The 20310-nt window shown below is 45.2% G+C and overlaps 2 protein-coding genes across 2 annotated transcripts in view; one reads left to right on the top strand and one right to left on the bottom strand.

Moving 5' to 3' along the window:
* The window catches only part of TREM1 (triggering receptor expressed on myeloid cells 1), a 30022-nt gene extending 27210 nt beyond the window's left edge, over positions 1 to 2812 (bottom strand). The window contains exon 1 of the mRNA XM_017547234.2: positions 2609 to 2812. The gene's annotated coding sequence lies outside the window, so the exon portion shown is untranslated. The remainder of the gene's footprint in view (positions 1 to 2608) is intronic.
* Positions 2813 to 20145: 17333 nt separating this feature from the next.
* The window catches only part of NCR2 (natural cytotoxicity triggering receptor 2), a 17956-nt gene continuing 17791 nt past the window's right edge, over positions 20146 to 20310 (top strand). Inside the window, 1 exon segment of the mRNA XM_037745264.1 lies at positions 20146 to 20200. Within this exon segment, the coding sequence (XP_037601192.1) occupies positions 20146 to 20200 (55 nt within the window).

Below are 20310 nucleotides of genomic sequence, written 5' to 3' on the forward strand. Positions count from 1 at the left end.
AAAAAAAAAAAAAAAAAAAAAAAAAAATGGTCTATGGTCTATGATACACCCACAACATGAATGAATCTCCAAAACCTCAGGCCAAGCAAAACATAAGACATATAAAAGAATATACGCCATATGATTCCATGTATATGAAAATTTATTACAGGCAAAGATCTTCTCCAGCATTTTTATCTAAAAGTTTTCTAGTTTGGACTTTCACCTTTAGGACTGTGATTCATTTAGAATTAAGTTTCCTGTATGGATATCTAGTTGTCCTAGCACCACTTGTTGAAAACGCTTTGGTTTTGTCCATTGAATTGCTTTGGTGGCTTTGTTGAAAATCAGTTGCCTGTATATATATGGATCTATTTCTGGACTATCCTGTTTTATTTATTTAACTATGTATCCATACTGCAGTAGCATACTGTCTTGATTACTGTGATTTTATAGTAAGTCCTGATATCAGAGGTGAGTCATCCAGCTTTGCTCTTCTTTTCCCCATTGTTTGGGCTACTCTGTGTCCTGTGCATATAATAAGTTTCAGAATCCTCTTGTCAATTTCAACAAAAATGCCTATTAGGTTTGTGTCTGTGACACAACCCTAGTATTGAGTTTATATATCAGTTTGGCAAGAATTAGCATCTTAACAATATTGAGTCTCCCAGTTCAGGATCATAGTATTTCTCTCCATTTATTTAGATTTTCTTTAGTTTATCTCATCAATATTTTGTAGTGTTGAATGTATAGGTCTTGCACATATTTTGTTAAATTCATTTCTAAGTAATGGTTTAGGATGTTAAGTGTCATTTAAAATTTTTCGTTTGTCTATGGCACACTGCAATTATATAGATAGTCCATTTCAGTTTTATGTGTTGACCTTGTACCCTGAAACACTGCTAAATTTCAGTATTGGTTGTTTCAGCTTTTTGTGTCGATCACTTAGGATTTAATGTCTATACAATCATGTTGTCTGTGAATAAATACAGTTTTCCTTCTTCCTTCACAATCTGCATGCCCTTTGTTTCTTTTTATTGCCTTATCAAGTAATTAAACCTCCAGAACAATATTAAATAAAGGTGCTGAGAGAGATAGCCCTGCCTTTTCTCCTTAGATGGAAATGATGGAGTCTTTCATCATAAAGAGTCATACTGGCTATAGGTATTGCCTGCCCAGTTCTAAGAGTAAGGTTGTGTCTATGCCAGTGTGTGTCTGTGCCTATGGCAATGTTCAGATAGCATGAGCCTGAATTAATTACCACACATAAGAACCAGAGGAAAGTGTTCCCGAATCATCTACCCCCAACCAATGTTCCCACTTATTACAGGAGCCTTTTACACACTTTCACAACACACTCCCAAAAGTACGCACAACAGTAATCCCCAAAACACCAAATACCGCGTTATTTCATGTTGAACAGTCTTAATAGTGCATGAGTGTGTGTGCAGCACGCATGGTATTGTACACAAATTACAATTCACTTCTACACTGTAATGAACGTGGAGTGTGATGAAAATAACCCTGAAATACTGACTGAATTGAAGCTACTAAGAATTTTATCTAAGTTAGACCTGGGTTTGTCGTGCCCCCAAGCGCCTGACAGAATTGAACAGCGAGAACCCCAGAACCCTTTCCAATGGGGAAGAGCAGAGGCACCACGGCCGGGGACCCTCTGCCCTCTCCTGCACTCACTGTACCTTGACTGTCTTCCTTGGTGCTTGCAGACGTGTGTCATAGTGGATTTTTTTAATCAGATCGTGCATTTGGAGCAAACTTTGTACAGTTCGTGGGAGTAAAAGTTTGAATAGTTTGAGTTCAGATGGTGAGACAAATCTGCATTTTCCATGTTGAAAGGTTATGCAAGAGCTTGCAGATGCAGAGAGAAGTGAGACTGAATTTCAATTATACAGAAACAAGGTCGAAAAGAAGGGACCTCAGGTAAAAGAGTAAAAGCACGTTTGCAACTTAGAGTTTACAATGGCTGGTCACAGGAGTATCTGACTCTGGAATTCCAAACTTCTCTGCACCTTAGAATTATCTGAGTAATATTTTTTAAAATGCCAAAGCCCAGGCCACACCCAGACCAATTAAATTAGGCACCCTGGGTGGAATCAGGCATCTGCATTTCTGAAGCTCCCTAGATGATCCCAGCGTGCAGAGTAGTCTGGGAATGACTAGTCTAATTTAATTTCCACAATATGCTTGTGAAGCGGTCGCCACTATCCCCTTTGATTCCCTTCAGGTTCCTCAGTGAATTGGTGCATCAGGAGCCCAGGCTGCCCAGCCCAGCGCTCCTTCCACTGCACCTGCCGCTGTCCGGGAGGACGGGAAGCAGAGCCAGGGTGCTGCCTGCGTAGCACTTCAGAAGGGGTTCTAAGGGCGCACAGCCGGGCGAGCAGGCTGATCACGCTCCGGGTGATGGACAGGCTGCCCCCGCCCCCTGCGGGCCAGACGCTGCTATTGCCGTCAGCGTGCACACGCGTGCGCGCATTTGCAGCCACCTGCAGTTTCTCTTTGATTCTTCCCTCGCGTCCTCACTGCAGTGTCGCCAGAACACCTTCCCACACTCTACTCTTTGTGGCCCTCCTGACTTACTCTGCCGTGCGACAAGGGAGTCCTCCCTTACCAGCAGACAGTGAGGGTGGAGTCCACGTTTCTCGGCCTCCACGCACAGCCAGGGTCTCAGACCGAGCAGGAGTGCAGACTGTGCTCTGCAGGTGGGCCTTCAGTCCGGTGGGGAGCCCAGGTTGAATCCCCAGGAATAGAAGCTCCAGAGGAAGGTCCCCAATCAGTCTGTGGTCCCCAGTCCTGAGAAGGGTTGCCTCTCCCTGGAAGAGCCTGGGGCTCATTGCTATGAGGGAGCAGGGCCCTGGGAGGTGTCCAGGAAACGTGACACTTGAAGTCGCCGCCAGGGAACGGAGCACTCTGTGGCCTTGTTAGAGGAAATAGCCCTGGGGGGGAGTGGGGGCTATTGCTTCCAGAGTCTATTCTGTTGACTCTTCTAGGGAATACGTGTACCTTCTTTCCCTGGCCCCAAGAATCAGGACATGAGAAGAATCTGGAAGAAACTGAGTCCACAAGTGTCCCAGGAGGGTATTCTACATGCCCACTGACCATCTCTGTATGCTACACGCTTGAGGGGACTCAGATTCCCTGTCTGTAAAATGGGTATTCTCTCCTATGAACTCTCTGAGGTGAATAGCTCTGGATAAACTTCGGTGACCTTCTTTTAGATGTCTTTTTTTTACCCCCTCTTGGGTCTTCCTGCCTGGGGCCCTCTGCCCTGGATCCCCTGCAGAGGTCCCCACCAGCTCAGGAAAACACTCAGGGGTGGATGTCTCAGAGCTGAATGGGCCTGAGTTCATTTCCCAATACCTCCTACCATTCCCTGGACACACACACTTGCACATGCATGCACATATGTGTGTGCAATCAAACTAATTAGAGTGGGGCCTTGATTGAGTCAGGGCTCTTTGCGCTCCTCTACATGCCCTCTACAGTGTAGCACTAATTCTGTGTCCTCTGGGGCCAGGGCCAGGTGCAACAGGTGTAACCCACATTGCAGGTGAAATCTGTGGGTGGAGGAGCCTGGTGGGTGGGTGCTCTTGCTATCATCTAGGTGGAAGGAGATGAAGATCAAGCAAAGGAGGCTGAAAAAGATCTGGAGGGTTTGGTGACAAAGGAAAAGATCTGGAGGGTCTAGTGACAATGGATTTGAAAGCTATTTGTCACTTTCAAGTTCCACACAAATTTGGGACAGACATCATAAGATTCTAGCACCACTGTCTCAAATTTCATATCTGTCAAAATTTTACAATATTCTACAAGAGACAAATACAAGTACCTTGCATTGTTTTTTTAAGTTTAGAATTTTTCTTTACCTTTTTTTCCATTTTGATCATTGTTGGGTTCAAGCTCCAGCTGAGGTCCAAGGGGAATGGGTGGACAGGGGACAGGGAGCTGGAAGAACACTCAAGAGACAGCACGTGGATGAGACATGGCTTTATTTAGCAGCTCCTCACACTGTCGGTGCTGCATTTATGCATCTCACAAACAATAGTTGCCCCAAGCCAGGTGATGAGCCTCTCCATGTTATGGCTACATAGCTGTGTTTACATTATACACAGGACTGTGCACCTGCGCTACAATCCTGCTGAGTCATGCAGGATGTTTACCTCGGCCTATGCCTGCTTGGCTACAGCACAGCCATGTTCCTTGCAATCAACATAAAGGTTTAAAGCATTTGTTTGGGGAAACTCAGGCAATCTTTTTTTTTTTTTTTTTTTTTTTTTTAGACAAACTCTCACTCAATCAGGCTGGAGTGCAGTGGTACAATCTTGACTTGCTGCAACCTCTGCCTCCTGGGTTCAAGTGATTCTCCTGCCTCAGCCTTCCAAGTGGCTGGGAGTACAGGCATGCAGCACCACACCCAGCTAATTTGTATATTTTTAGTAGAGAAAGGGTTTCATCATGTTGGCCAGGCTGGTCTCGAACTCCTCACCTCAGGTGATCCACCCACTACAGCCTCCCAAAGTGCTGGGATTACAAGCATGAGCCACTGCTCCGGACCCCAGGTAATCATTTAATGAGCTGAACTTGCCCCTTACTTCAACTCTGTAAGTGTGCTACACTTGTAGCTCCTTGGCAGTGAGGTTGTGAAAGTAAGTCCAACACACACAAGATGAAGACCCATAATTCTTGCATAGTTAGCTTAATACCAGGTGAGGCCCTCCATTTCTCTCTAATGCTCCTTTCCCTCTCCAGGCTGCCATCTACTAAGGTATGAAGTCCTCTCTAGGCCCAGGTCATAGAGCCCATGCTCCACCTGTGTCTCCTCCCACCCAGCCTCCAGACCCCACAGCCAGCCATGACTCTCACTACCTGATCGCCTTCACTCTTAGACACAAGAAAAAACTTTCAGGTTTTGCATTTCAGGGGTTTTATGACTTCAGGATCTCTGTCCCTTGCTTAAGAAACCCATGAATTTATTTTTTATAATTTCTACCGTGCCAGTGTTGGGCGGAGGGAGAGTAAAAATCCCCACCTTCCAAGGACATGTTTCAGGAAATAAGGAAACAATGCCTTCTATTATCAGATCCTGACATTTCACTGAGGCCCTGGCCTGCTGATCTTGGGAACAGGAGACAGGTGCACACCAGCCCAGATCTTACATCCACTCTTCTTACTTCATTCAGCTCCTCTCTTTCATCTCCTCCAGCTCAGAGAATCTTTATTTAGTCTAGGGTGTTGACGGTAAGACTAGAAGAGCTGTTTCTCTCAGATCACACATGTATGAGAAAATTTCTACTCAATGTGTTGAACTACAATTTTCTTAAATTTTTTCATGACACAGGAAGTTTTCACATGCCTTTACAATCAATACACTTCTCCCAAATGTCTTTCAGCACATGAACGGAGAAACAGATAGCAGTACATCACACAACGGTGTATTACTCAGCAGTAAAAAAAAAAAAAAAAAAAAAAAAANAAAAAAAAAAAAAAAAAAAAAAAAAAATGGTCTATGGTCTATGATACACCCACAACATGAATGAATCTCCAAAACCTCAGGCCAAGCAAAACATAAGACATATAAAAGAATATACGCCATATGATTCCATGTATATGAAAATTTATTACAGGCAAAGATCTTCTCCAGCATTTTTATCTAAAAGTTTTCTAGTTTGGACTTTCACCTTTAGGACTGTGATTCATTTAGAATTAAGTTTCCTGTATGGATATCTAGTTGTCCTAGCACCACTTGTTGAAAACGCTTTGGTTTTGTCCATTGAATTGCTTTGGTGGCTTTGTTGAAAATCAGTTGCCTGTATATATATGGATCTATTTCTGGACTATCCTGTTTTATTTATTTAACTATGTATCCATACTGCAGTAGCACACTGTCTTGATTACTGTGATTTTATAGTAAGTCCTGATATCAGAGGTGAGTCATCCAGCTTTGCTCTTCTTTTCCCCATTGTTTGGGCTACTCTGTGTCCTGTGCATATAATAAGTTTCAGAATCCTCTTGTCAATTTCAACAAAAATGCCTATTAGGTTTGTGTCTGTGACACAACCCTAGTATTGAGTTTATATATCAGTTTGGCAAGAATTAGCATCTTAACAATATTGAGTCTCCCAGTTCAGGATCATAGTATTTCTCTCCATTTATTTAGATTTTCTTTAGTTTATCTCATCAATATTTTGTAGTGTTGAATGTATAGGTCTTGCACATATTTTGTTAAATTCATTTCTAAGTAATGGTTTAGGATGTTAAGTGTCATTTAAAATTTTTCGTTTGTCTATGGCACACTGCAATTATATAGATAGTCCATTTCAGTTTTATGTGTTGACCTTGTACCCTGAAACACTGCTAAATTTCAGTATTGGTTGTTTCAGCTTTTTGTGTCGATCACTTAGGATTTAATGTCTATACAATCATGTTGTCTGTGAATAAATACAGTTTTCCTTCTTCCTTCACAATCTGCATGCCCTTTGTTTCTTTTTATTGCCTTATCAAGTAATTAAACCTCCAGAACAATATTAAATAAAGGTGCTGAGAGAGATAGCCCTGCCTTTTCTCCTTAGATGGAAATGATGGAGTCTTTCATCATAAAGAGTCATACTGGCTATAGGTATTTTGCAGTTACACTTTATCAGGAAATGGAAGTTCCCTTACTTTCCTAGTTTGCTTATAAGTCTAATTTTTTCTACATTTTTTGATATGACCTTATGGTTTTTCTTTCTTTTTAACATAAAGAATTACACTGATTGTTCAAATGTTAATCCAACCTGGAGTTCCTGGGATAAACTCCATCTGACCGTGGTATATTATCTTTTTTCTTTGCTGTTAAATTCAGTAACTAATATTGTGTTCAGGATATTCATAAGGGATATTGGTCTATCATTTTTTTTCTTCTAATTCCTTTTTCTGCTTTTCGTATCAGGCTAATTTGAGCCTTACAAAATGAATTGAGATATGTTCCTAGTTTTCTTAGAGTTCAAGTGTGATATTAGTTTTTTCTTAAATATTTATGCCATTTTGTCTTGCTAAAGACTACATTTCTCTTGAAGTTGGAGGCCAAGATGGCGTTGCTGGTAAATTCTATCAAATATTTCTATATCTGAAATGGTTACTTTTGTTATAATGCATTATCGTTTATTTGAAATGTTTAACTTCAAATTGACTATCACAATACTCTATTTCTGCATAGGGTTTGCTTTTATTGTAAGTTTATTAGGATCTCTTTACCTGTTTGTTAACTTTCTGCCTCCTTTATGCCTTCCCCATCCTACCAAATACCGCTCTCTGAATATAAGCCCCATGAGCAGAGAAAACGTGCCTGTGCTCTCCATCCATTCCATGTGTCTGGAAGGGCAGACTCACAACAAGCATTTGTTGAATGAATTGTAAGAATGAATGAAGAAACTCTCATTTTGTTCCCGTGGGTTTTCAGCTAATATGCTTGAGTTTTCAGAAGCTGGAAGAAACAAGGCATGGATTCTCCTCTAGAACCATGGGGACCGGGCAGCCCTGCCAACACCTTGATCGCAGACTTCTGGCCTCCAGGCTGTGAAAGGATAAATTTCTGCTATGGCACCGTTTGTGATCATTTGTTACAGTAGACTTCGGAAACAAATACACCAACTAATTAACATTTCAATTGTTTTGTCATTATAGAATTATATTAATTCATAAGTTTTCTCATATATTTCATTTTTGTAATTTTCACTAGTTTTTCATTCCTAAAAATATGTAGATGTATTCCTTTTAAAAATACTTTTCCAGCAGCATATTTACTGATTACATTTAATTTACACTTATTCACCTTTCTTGATGGACATTCTTACTCTTCAGTACTTGTTCATGTTATATATTTTATATGTAGACACTAAAATATAAGTATGTTTTTGTAAAATATTTAACATTTTATGTATGTTTTAAATTTATACTAATTACATTGATATAAATTTGTTAATTTATATTACAACTAAATACATACAAATCATAAATGAAAATTATTAGAAATAATAGGACAGATTATTAATTTACATAGAGATATAAGATTCATATACAAAAACTAGTTACATATATATGAACAAACAAAAGTAATTACAAGATGGGATTTTATAAAGACACTACTTTTGGTCACCTTTTAAACCAGAATGCAATAATGACTTAAACTTACGTCTCTTTGGACTTGTCTCAGTACTTACTGCCACCATTTGTCGGCCCTTTAAAAAAAATGTAACTACCAATGAATTGAAGTAAATATTCAAATTACCTCTTTCCAAGAAGGACATTAGTTTCTATCACGCATAACACCATCTGGTTGTCTTCACAGAGGAAAGATAATTTAGTAGAAGCCTTAATTTAGTGATGCTGCCCCTTGTCTGTAGAAATTGATTTGTTGCCTTCCGATATTTGGTGTTGCAGCAGAAAACTCTGAAGCCAATGAGTCTTAAAGGAAATAACTTTCTTTTCTCTCCCGTCCTGCACATGGTAGAATTGTTATGGAGAAAAGAGGCGGGCATTGCTATCGCAGAACAACATCCATTTCCCCTTTATCTCTGGACAAACAGAAGACTCGTGCTTTTCAGCTCCTTGATAATGTGCTTGGCTAATAAAATATGAGTGGAAGTGGCAGCCTCACTTCTAGAGGAACCATTTAAGAACCAGTGCTCAACTTTCCAGCACTCTTCCCCTTCCATGACAACCGGGGAAGCAGGCATTGATGTGAAGGTCCATAAAAGCAATGCACCTTAAATTCTGAGCCAACCCACAGAGGACAGGACCTCTACCCTGGAGAGTCATCAGGTTGTGCAGCGAGCTTCCCAGGAATCAGGGAAAAACTTTATGTGAACCCACTGAATGGGAATTGTTTATTATTCAGATGGCCTGTGCTGGAAGATAGGGTGTACATCTCAAATTAGTAAGAGCCTCACATATGTCATCCTTCATTTCAGAAAAATCTTCCTTCCACTCAGCCTTTATTTGTTGCTTGTGTTTTCATTCTTCTGGCCACTCCTTCAGAAACACCACTACATATAGGCTGCCTCTCCATTCTTTATTATCTTAGCTCTCTAGGTTCAGCCAACTTTTTCTGTAAAGAGAAAGATTGTTAATTACCTCATGCTTGTGGGCAGTGTGATCTCTGCTGCAATGACTCACCTCTGCCACTGTGACATGCAGCCTTTCACAGAGCATACAGAGTGAAGAAGCATGTCTACATTCCAATAAAACTTTATTTACAAAATCAGGTGTCAGGCTGGATTTGGCTCAAGGGCTATAGTTTGCCAAATGCTGTTCTAAAAGGAGGAAATCAACAAAGAAAGGGTAGGTATGGGATCAGGAGAAAGCACTTTCAACACAGGACGGAGGCAATGGGAGTTCTCAAGGAGATGGCAAAGGGATAGCTCAGGAAGGGATATTTCAGCTATGCTCAAAGCATGGAGGGAAATTTGTCCTGATTGGGGTAGGAAGACATTAGACCACATGGGGAGGTGTGGGAGGAGTGAAACCAGTCAAGAACTGACATGTATGAATATGTTGACATGAAATTTACATTTTTGATGTAGAGGCTGGAAAGGAATTAATGATGGCAAATGAAAGATGAAGCAAATTTTTTAAATAAGGCAATTAATAACTTCATAGAAATAAAAAGTTGTATCAAAAAGAAAATGTAATCATAATAAACCACATGACTAGGCTATGAAACATATTTACGTGGTCATGAAATACGAAATCTAAATACTAATTGTACTGGTAACTATATCTGACTATATTGGGAGGATAAAGGCAGGGGAAAGGCACAGGTAGAGAGTGCATGTAAGAGGAACAGATCTCACCTCCCACGTTATGTGTCTAACGGAGAGTAACTAAGGCTGTAAAACAGGCAATATCAGTATAACGATAAAAACGAAAAATACTTCAAATTGCCTCCAAGAGAAGGGAATGGGCATGTAGTGTTGAAGCAGAGAACTGCTGCATTTTTGTTAATATGCGCTTACAGCGTCCAGTTTTTGAAGATGTGTATCTGCATGATTTTGATGAGATGTTAAAACTTGAAAGAATACTGCCATGATGTCCAATGTACCCTTTTTAAATTCCTAGATTAGAACTTCTTAGTCAAAGTTGATTTCTTTTCTAAAATGGATTTTGATTCATCTCATCGCACTGTCTTGCAGAAAGGTGGTATCAATTACTTTTGCCCAGGAGAATATGCAATCACCTTTTCCCTAAAATCTCCCAACTCCGGTTATCATCATTTATTCCAATGTTTGCCAGTCTGATGAGAAGAGTGGTTTTGCACTTATTTTAATAATAACTGTTTTGAATACAATTTAACATTTTTGTTAGTAATTTTATAGAAAAGTGCCTGTTCCTAGGCTCATCCCCTTTTTCTATTGAAATGTTTATATTCTCTTACTGTTTGAAGGACTTGTCTTTATACGAAGTTTAATAATGCTTTATCTGACAAATAGGAAGAAAACAGTCACAATTGTGATTTGCTTTTAAATTTTACTCACTATTTTCTATAACATCCAAGTTTTAGTTTGTACGTAGTATGACCTATCATTTTTCCGTGTATAGTTTCTGGCATTAGAACCATAAATAGAAAGTTCTATGCCACCAAAAAAGTATATAAATTTTACATTTTTTTATTTCTTCATTTTTTTATTTATTTTGTTTACGTTGTTGTTGTTGAGACAAGTCTTGCTTCTTCACCCAGGCTGGAGTGCAAGGGCGCGATCTCGGCTCACTGCAACCTCTGCCGCCTCCCAGGTTCAAGTAATTCTCCTGCCTCAGCCTCCTCAGTAGTTGGGGTTACAGGTATGTACCACCACACCCGGCTAATTTTTGTATTTTCTTTTTAGTAGAGACAGGGTTTCACCCTGTTGGCCAGGCTGGTCTTGAACTCCTGACCTCAAGTGACCCACCCGCCTCGGCCTCCTAAAGTGCTAGGATTACAGGCGTGAGCCACCTCACCCAGCTACTTTTCTTTTTCTTTTCTCTTTTCTTTTCTTTCTTTTTTTTTTTTTTTCCAGACATAGTCTCTCTCTCTGTCTCCTAAGCTGGAATGCATTGGTGAGATCTCAGCTCACTGCAACCTCCACCTCCTGAGTTCAAGCGATTCTCCTGCCTCAGCCTCCTGAATAGCTGGGATTACAGGTGCATGTCACCACGCTCAGCTAATTTTTGTATTTTTTAGTAGAGACATAGTTTCACCATGTTGGTCAGGCTGGTCTTGAACTCCTGACCTCGTGATCCACCGACCTCAGCCTCCCAAAGTGCTGGGATTACAGGAGTGAGCCACTGCGCCCAGGCTTATTTTTCTTTCAGAACTTCTGTGTAATGCTATTTTATGTATGCATATGTATAATCAAGTCAAGCAAACATTATTTTGTGGATGTTAAATATTAATGATAATAGACATTAATTGGGGGTTACCATATAGAAGGTACTTCTATAAACTTTTTGAAGAGTTTACTTATTTCCAGAACAATTATATTAGGAGTTTAGAGACTTTTAGAGGTTTCGCAATTTGCTCAAAAATGTCAGAGCCCAAAAAGGCAGAGCAGGAACCCAAACATGGTGTGTCTCTCAAGAGTCCAAAGTCTTCACAGCACTAGTTTATGAGTTAGATGCCTTGAAATCTACAACTCAGGGTATGCACATGTAGGGCTGATATTCCACTAAAGAACAGGCCTTCCTCTTCTGCTGTGGGAACAATTCCAAGAACCAGAAGAAATACGAGTCTGAAATGTTCCACTTGCTGCCTAGATTTTATTTTCAAAGTGTTGAGGCCCCTTTATGGATAAATCACATTAAAGATATTGTAGCTCTATTAATAGATCCATACAGTGCTAAAAGAAATATATTTACAATAAAAATCAGCTGGAATTATTTTACTTTTTAGCAATAATAACTCATGTTTATTAAGCACCAAGCTTTTACATACAATATCTCACTTAATCCTCACAAGGATTTTGTGGGACAGATGCTGTCTCTCCATACTGCAGACGATGGGATTGAGATTCACGTCGGCCTGCTTCCTAGGTGCACTCCTAATGGCTCTGGGTAGGCAGGCTGGATAAACTGGCCTAAGATAAATGTACCTTGCCACACTGGCACTGGTCTGCCCAGGAGTCCCCAGGACAAGTGTTTGGAGGTAGTCCCCATCTTGGATCCCAGAAACAATGACAAGATACCCTGGAAAGCACAGGATGTATCTGAAGGCAGCTGGACAAGTCCAGACTCAGGTCAGAGGCCCTAGAGGGTCTTGGGAAGATGTCCCCAGGGGCTGGACAGAGCCCAGCAATGCCCCTTCTTCTCCACTGTGGGACCCTTTCTGCAGACCTGTCTGCAGCCCCAGGACCTTGGCTGTGCCAGAACCCAACAGACTGTTGATCCCTCCTTTACCAGCTCCCCTAGCAGTCTTCAAGAGCTTTTCTCCTGCCTATGTTGACTGGTGCCAAGCCTGTTTAATTACCCTCTCTCCAGGCTCATCTCCTGTGTAATGTGTTCCCACTGGTTCCGTTTCATTTCCATCTGTATTGCCTCAGAGTCTTTTGGAGAAGCCCCTTACCTTAGCAAGGCACAGGAAAGCCGTGCTCCATGGCCTGTCCTGGGGCCATCACCCACATGCCCCACCAATGCTGGCCCCAGGATGCAAAGCCACCTGGTCACCTGCTTTGCCCATTTTTTTCATTCCACCTCCCTTACCATTTAAAACACTTTTTGGCCAGGCGCAGTGGCTCAAACCTGTAATCCCAGCACTTTGGGAGGCCAAGGCTGGGAGATCACTTGAGGTCAGGAGTTCAAGACCAGCCTGCCCAACATGGTGAAACTGCGTTTCTACTAAAAATACAAAAATTAGCAGGGTGTGTTGGCAGGCACCTGTAATCCCAGCAACTGGGGAGGCTGAAGCAGGAGAATCGCTTGAACCCAGGAGGCGGAGGTTGTAGTGAGCCGAGATTGTGCCACTGCACTCCCGCCTGAACAACAGAGCAAGATTCCATCTCAAAAATTAAATGCTTTTTAATACAGTGTTTTAAACATTACGCTCATTATGCAATCAACTTATATATAAAGACTTTTTATGAAAAACAAACATTGCAGATGTTGGTTGAAGAGCACAAAGTTTCAGTTGGACAGGATGAATAAGTTCTGGAGATCTATTATACAGCACGGTAACTACAGTTAATAATACTATATTGGGTACTTCAAAAGTACTGAGAGAGTAGATCTTAAGTGTTCACACCACAAGAAAAAATGATAAGTATGTGAGGCGATGGATATGCTAATCAGCTTGACTTAATCATTCCGCATGTATACATTTATCCAAGCGTCTTGTAATACACTGTTTATTGGTCAGTTATACCTTACTGAAGCTGGTAAACAAAGAACAATTGCAACAGACTACAGGTAAGGTTTCCTTCACCGCTTCTTCCCCAGTATTGATCGTGGTCATTGCCCCGAAAGACTGCCATTATTACTTTGATACGTCATTTTTCAAAAACAGAAAATTTCTGTGTTTCTACAGAGAGAGGTTTATGTGCACAAACCATTTTGAGTTCAGTTTACTTTGTATAAGTGGAGTTGTACTGTACATGTCATTCTGAAGCAATTATTAAATTTAACAAGATGTTTGAAAATCTAGCTTGGTTTGCACACAAGCTGTATTCTTTTTTAACCTTTACATTGTGCTGTGTAGAAGACATGGACTGGAAGTTATGTTATGAATTCCCCTGTGGAGATCATTATTATAAACAATCAGTGATGAATATCTTTGTAAGTCTCCTTTTGTGCCTGTGTGTGTGTATTTCTCAAGGATGGGTGAATCCTTGAAATGGAATTGACAAGTCAAAGAATGCACACGTTAAACATCTTAGATCCTTATTATTAGCATTCAGAAATGCTGAACAGTTTCCATTCCCGCTTTGAACATAATACCCACTTCTCCACACCCTCGCCGAGAGAGTATGACAAGCTTTTAAAATGTTTGTCAAATTAATGAATAAAAATTAGATTGCAATTTGTTGTAATCTGAAAATATCTGATGAATAAGGAGACATAATGTTCTTGCAAATATCTCTGAGAATGTTTATTTCAATTATTGAAAGTTGCTCATCCGCTTCATGAATTATTGACATTAATTCTAAATTCAGGTGTTCTGTGTGTTTGTGTTGATGCTTTACCTTCATGCTATTAATTTTTGTCAAACATATGAGATACTTGATTGTCAAATAGTATTAATGAATGGATGACTTGATAGAATATTCTCATGTTGGTATTTTGAGCTGTTGAGTCTTATTCTAATTTTCTTATTTTGTTTTTAACCCTCAGAGATCAAATGTATCGGCAGCCACTTTTCTTGTTTAGCTTGGATCTACCTTCTTTTTAAATTTATGTTCTGCCATTAACAAAGATGGGGGCAGGAACAGAGAATGCCAGGGGTCCAGTGGGCCACACTGATCCTTTCTTCCCTCCATATGCCTGATTAGATTCTAAGCACAGAAGGAAGTACATTCAACCTGCCTTTTCCAGACAGCAGGGCCTTCTCTTGGCTTGCAGAGGTACACTTGAGATGGAGGTGGCAGAGATGGGCTGCCACACCAGGCCAGGCCTTGAGGAACCTGCAATGAATTCCCTGCAGAGTGGTCTCCAGTAGGCTTCGGAGACAGTGGAGGCTGGGGCTCTGTCAAGACTCTGCACGGGGGGAATTCACTAGGAGGTGTCTACAGGAGTCCCTGAGAAGGTGGAAGCTGAATGGAAGAGCCAGTTAAGGGAAGGTGTGCAGATATGTGTGAGCTGGGCAGCCTGAACTCGGGGGAACAAAGCAGAGAAAGAGGGGAGCCAGAGCGGCAGTGGTGGTGACCGAGTGATTTAGGGAAACTAAAGCAGGAAGGGAGGTCATGGAGGAAGAAGATTCTAAGATTGGGCAAAGAGGCTGAACTGGGTTTGGTCTACGCTGTTTGGGGCATTGGGTCAGATGCACAGGGAGTGTTCCAGAGGGGCTGGGGACAGCAACGTGGGAGGGTCCCACCACAGCAGGGATTCTGGTTCTAGTAGGTGTCTTCTGCAGGCACTGGATGGCCCCTTCCTCACTCATTATCTCAGCTGTCCCAGAGGGGCAAGAGCCAAGGCCCCTCAGCCTCTGCTGAGCTGAAGCACTCAGACCTCCATAGCTGCTGCCCCCACGGTGTTGGTGAATTGTGTGCATCGCCTGGCCCTGCTCCTCTCCAGGACTGCCCTCCTCCAGCTCTGTCATCCTTGACTTGGGACTGGCTTCTATGGAGCAGAGTGGTCTGCCGAAGGAGGGAGTGCAGTAAATGTCTGTGTGAGTGTGCGTGCACTTGGGTGAGGGCCTGAGAGTTTAAAGGCAAGGATTTTGATTGGCTTGTAACAACCAATGAGCAGGCAGAGATGACGGCCAAAGGATATTCAAATCGATATAAAGGGTGATTTTCAAACCCCACCCCTGATTTTTGCCTTTCCCAGCACAGCTGTCCCCACTGTGTTCCATTTCACTTCCACCCGCTGGCCTCAGACCAAACCCAGCCACGAGCCTGCAGCTCAGGAGCACATGCAGAGCTGACAGCACCAGGCAGCACAGAGACCAGGGCCCTGTGGGTGGCGAATGGGGTGCAGGGGTTGGAGGATGGGGTTGGTTCCATGAAGTAGGGAAGGAGAAGAAGCAGGGAGAACCCAGCTGGGGTGATGGCTGCTTCCTGCACTCCCTGAGCCCAGGCCTCGCCCCAGGGTGCTTAGGGTGGAGCCTGGTTCTGTGCCTGTCCCCACCCCGCCTCAGGCTTCCTGTGAAGCACTGTGCCCCCAGACTGCAGGCTTGTGTGGGCAGTAGTTCAGGTCCCTCTGACCACTCCGGCAGGGAAAAAGCTGCTTTGAGACCAGATGCTTTGCATCTGGCATCCTGGGACCAGGAAGGGCCATTGTTATGGGACCATTGTCATGGGAGCGGGGATAACCCGGTCAGGGCGACTGGTGACTGAAGGATCCTGCTGGAGCCAGAGCACAGAGCCACTGGGGCCAGAGGTATAAGCAGACTTGTTGGGGTTCAGGGAGAAGACTCCTTGGATCTGAAATAGGTGAGCCTGGGCGAAGGCTGAGGAGGTGCCCATGGAGAATCTCTGAGCCCAGGAGGAGCAGCAGGCAGGAGACGGGAGGCCTGGGTGCCAGTCCTGGTTTGGCCCTGAAATAGCTGAGTGACTTTGGACAGGCCACTTGCCTTCTCTGGACCAAATCTCCCTCAGTTGTGAAATAAGCACTGAGAGAAATTCCCTTTTGTCCCTGCTACTTCTGGTTCTATCATGGGGGAAATTCACAACTACCCTTTCACCTTTGCCAGCCTAGCTTAGCCCTGAGCTGAGTTTTGGGGATCACCTTCAGATGTCTATGGCTCCCTGATTTCCCCATTTCCATGTCAGAGGCCAGCCCTCCCTTCCTGTGAGACTCAGCTCTACCTGGGCTCAGAGACACTGGTGCAGGCTGGACTGAGCCTCGCTAGAAAAGCAAGTACAGCTGACAAGACAGAGGAGGGAAGGGCAGCCCGGGGTTTCTCAGGCCAGGGCTGACTGGGCTCCCACGGGGAGGGAGGAGTTCCCAGAAAAGAGAGAGGCAGGGGCTGGCTAGACCAAAGCAGACAGAGAAGCCGCGATACTAAGTCACCCTGAGGGCCTCCAGTCTCTGTGCCCAGGAGTCAGAGAACAAGCCTTCAGATTAGGCTGAGGAATGAGGCGTCCCACCCAAAGCTGATCCCAGACAGTCCTCCACCCCACGGCCACAGCTGCTCCCCAAGCCCCATCACACCTCTTCCACCACCCCTCCCTTTCTCCCTCCCTTTCCCTGCCCCTTGAAGTGTCCTCCTCCCCTGCCCCTCACTCAAGGTCAGGAACACCAGCAGGAGCCTCCAGGGCCCTGTCACCTTCTCACCATGCGGGGGAAGCTAGAACAGGGGTTCTGGAGACGCTCCAATCCAGACGCCACAGCCCGTGGGCTGGGGGAGATGAGAAAGGCAAAGGCTTTGGTTGGGTAAGTGTGAGGGCTGCAGGGCAGGCTCGGGCAGAGGGGAGGGTGGAAATCACTGCCAGACCCAGCAGCCCAGCTCCCCAGACACTGCTTGCCTCCCCCTACCTGGCTGTAGTGCCCACCCAGCGGGCACTGGATTTCTCCCCACTGCTTCTTTCCTGACCATGGCGTTCCTCTCCACCTTAACACCCAAGGGAAAGGACAGGTGGAAAAAGGGTCGGGGCTTGGGGGCGTGTAAGTCCCTCTGGTCCCTAGGGAGGAAAGAAACCTCATTTCAGCCACATATGAGCACCAGATATGGAGGACACTGAACTCAAAGCTGAGCCAAGTTAGTGGGTGTGGGGTCTGGTCCACCCAGAATCAAATCAGAGCCTCTCCTGACCCGCTCCTGTGAATTTGAGACGTGTCTGTTGAGGAGGGACCTAGGGAGAAAGGAACCCAGACCCACTTAGCTCTGGCAGACCCGCTGGGGTCCCCACAGCAGAGGTCAGAGAGGAAGCCACAGAGGGAGGTAACTGGACGGCCTGGAATGCACGCAGAAAAGTGTCATATATCTATTTTACAGACAGGGAAACTAAGCTCTAGTCTGCCCCCAGGTCCATCCAGGGAGATAAAGCGAGGACTGAACACCCTGGGAATACAAAGTCTCCAGCTTGCCCAGCTCCTTCTCTGGGCTCCTGTGAGTGTCCGTGACAATGAAGTTGGGAGAGGAGGTTGCTGAGGCTCCCAAGTTCCCTGAAGGGCCTTCTCAGAGGGTGGGCAGAGAACCCAGAAATGCCCAGAACCCTAGGCCCTTTGACAAGACTTCGCTGTGCCCTGCTCTGATAGTGCCAAGGAGGAGGCGCTGTCCCTAGCTCTGCAAGAGACTTCCCAACTCCTTCAGCACAGTTACCTGCCCCAGTCCCTCCTGCAGAAATTCAACTTGTGACAAGGGCTATTGCGAGTCCCCAGGGAGCAGGGCCAGCCCAGCCTGGATGAGGGGCTGAGCCTAAGTCCAGGCTTCCCTGTCTCCAGGTCCCAGAGGCCAGAGGAGGCTGAAGGTGCAGATGGTTCCAGCAGGGTCCTCCCCTAGGGGACCCAAGATCCCAAGTCTATGCAGAGGGTGCCCACCCCACTCACACGGGTGGGGAGGCCACAGCACAGAGAGGGGGCAGATCCCCCTCCCTTTGAGAGCTCCTGTCCCCTGGGGAGAGAGGACACACTCTGACACATTAGACAATGATGCAGAGCCCGCCGCAGGCTGAAGAGTCACACGATAGTGGCACATGGCAAAGGGTGCTCCTGTAAGCTACAGGGAGGAGCTGTCACTTCTCAGAGTCAGCAGCAGTCAGAGAAGGGGCAAGTCAGCATAGGAACACAGTTGCTGACCCACCCACACACACACGGTGACATGCCTCATGCCATCTGGGGACAGGGCTGCCTTCCTCCCCCTCGGGAGGGTCCCCCGCCCTGATTGGGTACATAATCAGGTTCAGGGAGAAGTTGAGGCCCCACTGTTGGTGAGGAAACCCCCTACAAGCTCGCCTCTGCCTGTGCGTGTGATTCAGTGGGAGCCTCTCTCTCACGCCTGGTTTCCTGTCCTGTCTGTGGGTCACACTTCAACCAGACCAGCCGGAAGCCTCTGGGCAGAAGTCAGAAGGCCTGTTCCGATAATGCCACTTACTCCCCGTGAGACCCTGAGCAGGTGGCTGACCATACCTGGGCCTCAATTCCCACATCTTTGAAAAAGAAAAGTGATACCTCCCTCGCAAACGTGCTGTGGGACTTGATAAGGTGTGCATGGGCACACTTTGTAAACATGCTTGTGTGAGTGACTGGCAGACATCGCTCCCTGAGCTGTCTTCTAGCTCCGGAGCTGCAACCTGCTTTCCCACTTCGGTCGGTCCCTTGAACACGAACATCTGATCGCCCTACTGTGTCCGCCTTTCGCCTACCCCTCTACCCTTCCCATTCTCAGTCCCCGTGCACTCCTACCATAAGGAGAAGGGTGTTGTGCTGACATGGAGTGGGGAGCAGAAGTCCAGGGGCAGGCAAAGCAGTGGACGTGGAATCGAGCCCACTTGACAGGCTCCAATTCCCATCTCAGTTACTACCTCTGTACACAGAGTCCCCGGCAGCAGACGCCACACCAGCAGAGCCCCAGCGGTACAAGTGCAATTACACACAGCGTCCCTACACCTCCTAAGATATATTAGCTCGCTCTCTTTGTAAATTGCATCTGATTTTAAAATTAAATCTTTGAAGCACCGACATTAACTAAAGAAAGAGATGCTAGTGTCTTTCATCTGTTTATGTTTTAATTAAACAATATTTCTCCAGGGTACTTAAGTGGTGGGGTTCAAGGATGCAGAGTTGGGGCCCAGTCCAGGTCCCTAGGCTCCCTCTCCCCCACCTCACTGATGCATCCCTTCTGAGGAACCCTGCTCCGTGTGCTCTCCCAACCCTCCCCTCCTCTACCTTTGCCAGGGACCGTCCCTACACTCCTTTTCTGGTTTTGAATCCCCACCTCCTCTCCCCTCTCCCCTCCCACACCCACGAAACCTTCCAGAGTGGAAACACATCACTGACCCATCACACAGGCCTGGGCATGATGTTCCTGGCCACCATGTGACCAGTGGGGCTTGGGGTTCATGATCAGGGTTCCAAGTGTCCCTGAGCTTGTCATCCACCTTCAGCCTGGCATTCCCTGGAGAGGGCAGCAAATCCAGGGCCCTGCAAAGAAGAGGCAGCGCACAGAAGGAGTGAACGGGAGGCAGCCCATTACTCGCCCACAGTTTCCTCCTGGCCTTCTCAGCTCCTCCCTACGGGGTAGGTCATGGTGGGGAGGAGCAGCTGGGCACAGGGGAGAGCAGGCATGGTCTACAGAGGCCCGAGAGCTGTGTGCCAGACAGCACTGAGCCCACCAGGCCCAGACTCACCTATAGCTGGAGATTCCCACTTCCCTGTGCCCATAGCATCTGCCCTTTGAAGCCTCCCATCTCCCCAGTGCAGGCCTTGGCCTTTCTCATTTTTTATCAGAGGTGCTGGAAGAGCAGCAAAATCAGGCCCAGCTCCCAGTTCCCTCTCCCCAGTCGTCTCCAGGTGTCCCCTCCCACCAGCACACAGGAAAAGGGCCACATGGCCTGGCATGCCTCACACCCACGGCTGCTACTGCTGCTGTTGCTGTTCCCAGGTGAGGGGGAGGAGCAGCCCAGGGAGCAGAGGAGATGCATGTGGTGGAAGCAGAGGAGATGGGTGTGGTGGGAGCAGAGGAGATGCGTGTGGTGGGAGCAGAGCAGATGC

Source organism: Cebus imitator, unplaced genomic scaffold (assembly GCF_001604975.1).
Source record: "Cebus imitator isolate Cc_AM_T3 unplaced genomic scaffold, Cebus_imitator-1.0 Scaffold197, whole genome shotgun sequence".
Taxonomy (NCBI): Eukaryota; Metazoa; Chordata; class Mammalia; order Primates; family Cebidae; genus Cebus; species Cebus imitator.